This window comes from Echinococcus granulosus, assembly GCF_000524195.1.
Source record: "Echinococcus granulosus chromosome Unknown EG_S00027, whole genome shotgun sequence".
Taxonomy (NCBI): Eukaryota; Metazoa; Platyhelminthes; class Cestoda; order Cyclophyllidea; family Taeniidae; genus Echinococcus; species Echinococcus granulosus.
This window is the reverse complement of record NW_020170407.1, coordinates 131,261-134,742: the sequence shown is the minus strand read 5'-3', so window position 1 is coordinate 134,742 and position 3,482 is coordinate 131,261. Positions and strand designations below refer to the sequence as shown.

The 3,482-nt window shown below is 46.0% G+C and overlaps 1 protein-coding gene across 1 annotated transcript in view; it reads left to right on the top strand. All coding sequences in view use genetic code 11, as the record gives it.

Moving 5' to 3' along the window:
• The window catches only part of EGR_04349 (Protein phosphatase 1 regulatory inhibitor subunit), a gene marked incomplete at both ends in the record, with an annotated part of 15,961 nt that extends 12,856 nt beyond the window's left edge, over window positions 1–3,105 (top strand). Inside the window, 3 exons of the mRNA XM_024493598.1 lie at window positions 225–360; window positions 1,978–2,335; window positions 2,605–3,105. Of these exons, the coding sequence (XP_024351919.1) occupies window positions 225–360; window positions 1,978–2,335; window positions 2,605–3,105 (995 nt within the window). The remainder of the gene's footprint in view (window positions 1–224; window positions 361–1,977; window positions 2,336–2,604) is intronic.
• Between the last annotated feature and the right edge of the window lie 377 nt (window positions 3,106–3,482).

Below are 3,482 nucleotides of genomic sequence, written 5' to 3'. Positions count from 1 at the left end.
GAACCAATGAGAGATTTTACTGAGCGTCTCTGTGGTTAATTAGCTCTTTCCCCACGAAACAACCTCACGATCATATCTGATCTCCTTTTATCAGCGTTTTTTAAATCCCTTGAAATACACTTCTATTTTTCGCTCTTTTCTATTTGACAATTGACATTGACAAGAGATATAAAATTAACACTTTTGAAGAAGAACCTTGGCTGCTATTTTTTTTCTACCTGCAGCTATCTGCGATTCGAGGGAGCTTCAAGATAGGCTGAGGGAAGTGTGGGACAGGCGGGAGGAGTTACGAAACGCTGTAAAACAAAACAACACCGTTCCGAACCTCATCCGCGGTCATAGCTCCTCTCGACGAAGAAAGTGAGTTGTCCGATCGTTGGTGGGAGGGAGTTGAACCATTCCCTTAGATGGTCCATCTTTTTCAAACTGCCACTAGTCGTGAATGCGCACTTGACACCGTCATGTCAGGTGGTTTTATCATAAGTCAAAAATTTTTTTATACTATCCAGTCTTCCACGTTCTTCAACCACATTCACCACATTCTACCTCCCCCCTACCACAGTTCCATTCAGTACCTCATAAAATCGCCTTCTGAAGGGACACTTCTCATTTCACCTCATCCGTCGATCGTTCAAAGCCTCAGAGGCAGTCATGATGAAAAAAATACTTAATGAGTAACAACACATCTGCTTCACTCTTCAAAAGGCGTCGTACTTCTGCTCGATGACATATTAGGTAACCACTCAGCATTTATCACCTTCTGCTAGTAAATTTTATCGTCGTGGTGATGTGATTACACCTATATTTAGCGGCGAGGTATTTTTACCTCCACAGAAACAAAAAAGCACATTTAATAATGGATTTTGGTTGTAAAAAAGGGCTTTAGGTAGGCGGAATTCAATGACTAAGTGTAGTGTTTGTGTTGGCAATCCTCTCTGGCTCGTAAAACAATTGACTCCCTGGTTGGCATGCCACTGCATTATACGAGTCTTGGGGGAGGACGCATAATACCTCACAAATCCCTCCCTGGTTCACTTTTCCAGAAGCTTCCTTTGCACGACCAATTTTCAGCCAATCAGGAGTGTCTCATATCGCTATAGGGTCAAGGCCAATCGAGGTACTGCAAACAGGAGAGAATGGGACTGGGTGCGGATCCAAACTCACGTATATACGCGCCTAGCACATAAAAATGTTCCGACCCCATTGGCTGAAATGCAGATGCGTTGAGGCCAGACCGTTTGACAGCTAATTTTGCTGGTGTCACATGCCACCTCCAATGCACAGTTTGGATGAATAGCTCTGTTCTTTTTTAGCGGAGAACAAAGTCATATTCTATCGCTTTGGCACACATGGGGGGAGAGGTTCGTGACTTTTATCACTACCACATCCTGAGGTGAAGAAAACCACCTCAGTTGTCTGTTTAATGACCTAGCGCGCTAGCCTTGTCCCATTACAGCTTGATGACCCGGTCTGGCGGATGGTGGTCAATTGGACAAAGGGATGCTCAAAAGAGTTTACAATTAAGCAATCGACAGTGGTTCCATTAATACATCAGCCAATCAGTGCAAGTCTGGTTCACAAAACTACTGCTGCTGGGAACTTGTCCTGAAAATCGCATCCGCCATGTTCCCTAACGTGATTGTTTTCCTAAATCCACGAGGATCACTTCCACTTTTTTAACCCCCTCGATTAATCGCCGTATCACTGTCAGCTTTTGTTTTTTTCAGATAAAATAGAAAAATTCAGTACTCCAAGTTTTTACAAAGGCATATGAAGTGACCCAAGACCGCGGTAACACTACGACATGTCCTTTTAAGATCTGGCCCCTTGACCTTAAGTTCACGTCGATGATTATCTGTTAAATTTAATCACACACGGACGGGTGGATATACATTAAGAAGAAACTAACATTTTTATAAATAAACTGAGCTTTGCATTCATTTCGCCTGCCAAGTTGATTGTGATAATGAATTGCAGTAATACGTCGATCCTGCGAACATCGATGCGAGACAAGCGTCGGTTGACTCAAACAGACGCGGAGCGCGAGAAACAGTTGGGCGAACAAGTCGAAGCGAAATTGGTGAGTGAGGCAGAGAAGACTGGATCAACAGAAGAAATCGTCCGACCACCACCGAATCTCCAAGGTATTGTCAACTCCATCGTCAACTCCGCCTCAACCAATGGTGGCGCTACCCCCACTAACTCCCGCCACATCCCCGCAATCGCTATTGACCATCGCTCCAGTCCCGAAATCAATGGTGTTGATTCGCTTACTGCTCGTAGAGGCAATAATAATGCTAATGCGGCTCCCGCTGTACCCCCTCGTCATCCCCGGGTAAGCTATTGCCCTCTATCTCTTGATTCCCTAATTGTTGGAGGGCTCGGAAAAATATTTTTGGTGTACAGACTTCCTGCCAGATGGCTAAGAGTCCACAGAACGTTCAAAATGAAGCGTTTCACTTACCAGATAAATGTTCACAGGAATGACGGTTGAGGACGAGGGCATGGCTTGAAAAAAAGGAGGAAATTGCTCTTTTGTCAACACACGGAGAGCTGGAAGGCTACAAATGTACACTTAGTGATAACATTATTGTCTTTATTAAGAGTACAAAACCAGGCGATGCTTGGTTAGTATCACCACAGGCAGCACCAGCAGCAACGAATTCGTCGCCGTCCACCTCGACAGCCTCCACAAGGGACACCTCCTCTTCAACGGAGTCACCGTCGGAGTCTAGTGACTCACAAGCGAGGTACGTACGCCCGATGCATCGTAAAGCTAACGGTCAAATGGTTCCAGTGAGTGTGGAGTCGATGCGACCTCCATCGAGCCAACGGTCGCGGCCAAATCCACCGACACGGGATAATCGAAGTCGGACCCCACGACGCTCCAACGCCTCCCCCGCCACCACTATTAGTGGATCAGCAGTGGCAGTGGTAGGGCAGAATCAAAGGACTAAAGGTTCGCCTTCCGGCTCCCTTTTGCGGCAAGGGCCGTTGCCTCCCCACGAGACCGGCACCGTTCCCTCCTTCCACCGCTCTACCGACACACTCAACTCCAACTACAGTGGTAGGCACAGAGCCTTCGCCTGTTGCCATACCATGTGATCGTGTTAGTAAGGCTGATTATCACCACTCCGCTTCACCCATTCTGATAGACACACTCAAACACCGTGTATTTAGAGATCATCCACGACCGACGTTGAGGTGGCGCAACTTTTGCCCTCAATTGGCGCGCTTTTCCTCCTTCTTTCTATTCCCCTCTTTTTGACACTTGTAAAAGTTATATATTTTTTCGTATCTACCAAGTCTGTTCCTGTGTAGGTGTAGAGACGAATTTGGGCAAAATTATCATAAACTATGCGAAACCATAGCAACTCCAAACGTTTGGGGGCAAACCTAATTGACAAAATGGTGAACTTCTTTGGTGATGGATGAGTTGAAAATGTAGGGCAGGTCCTGGCTGGGGCATCCATAATTTAAAA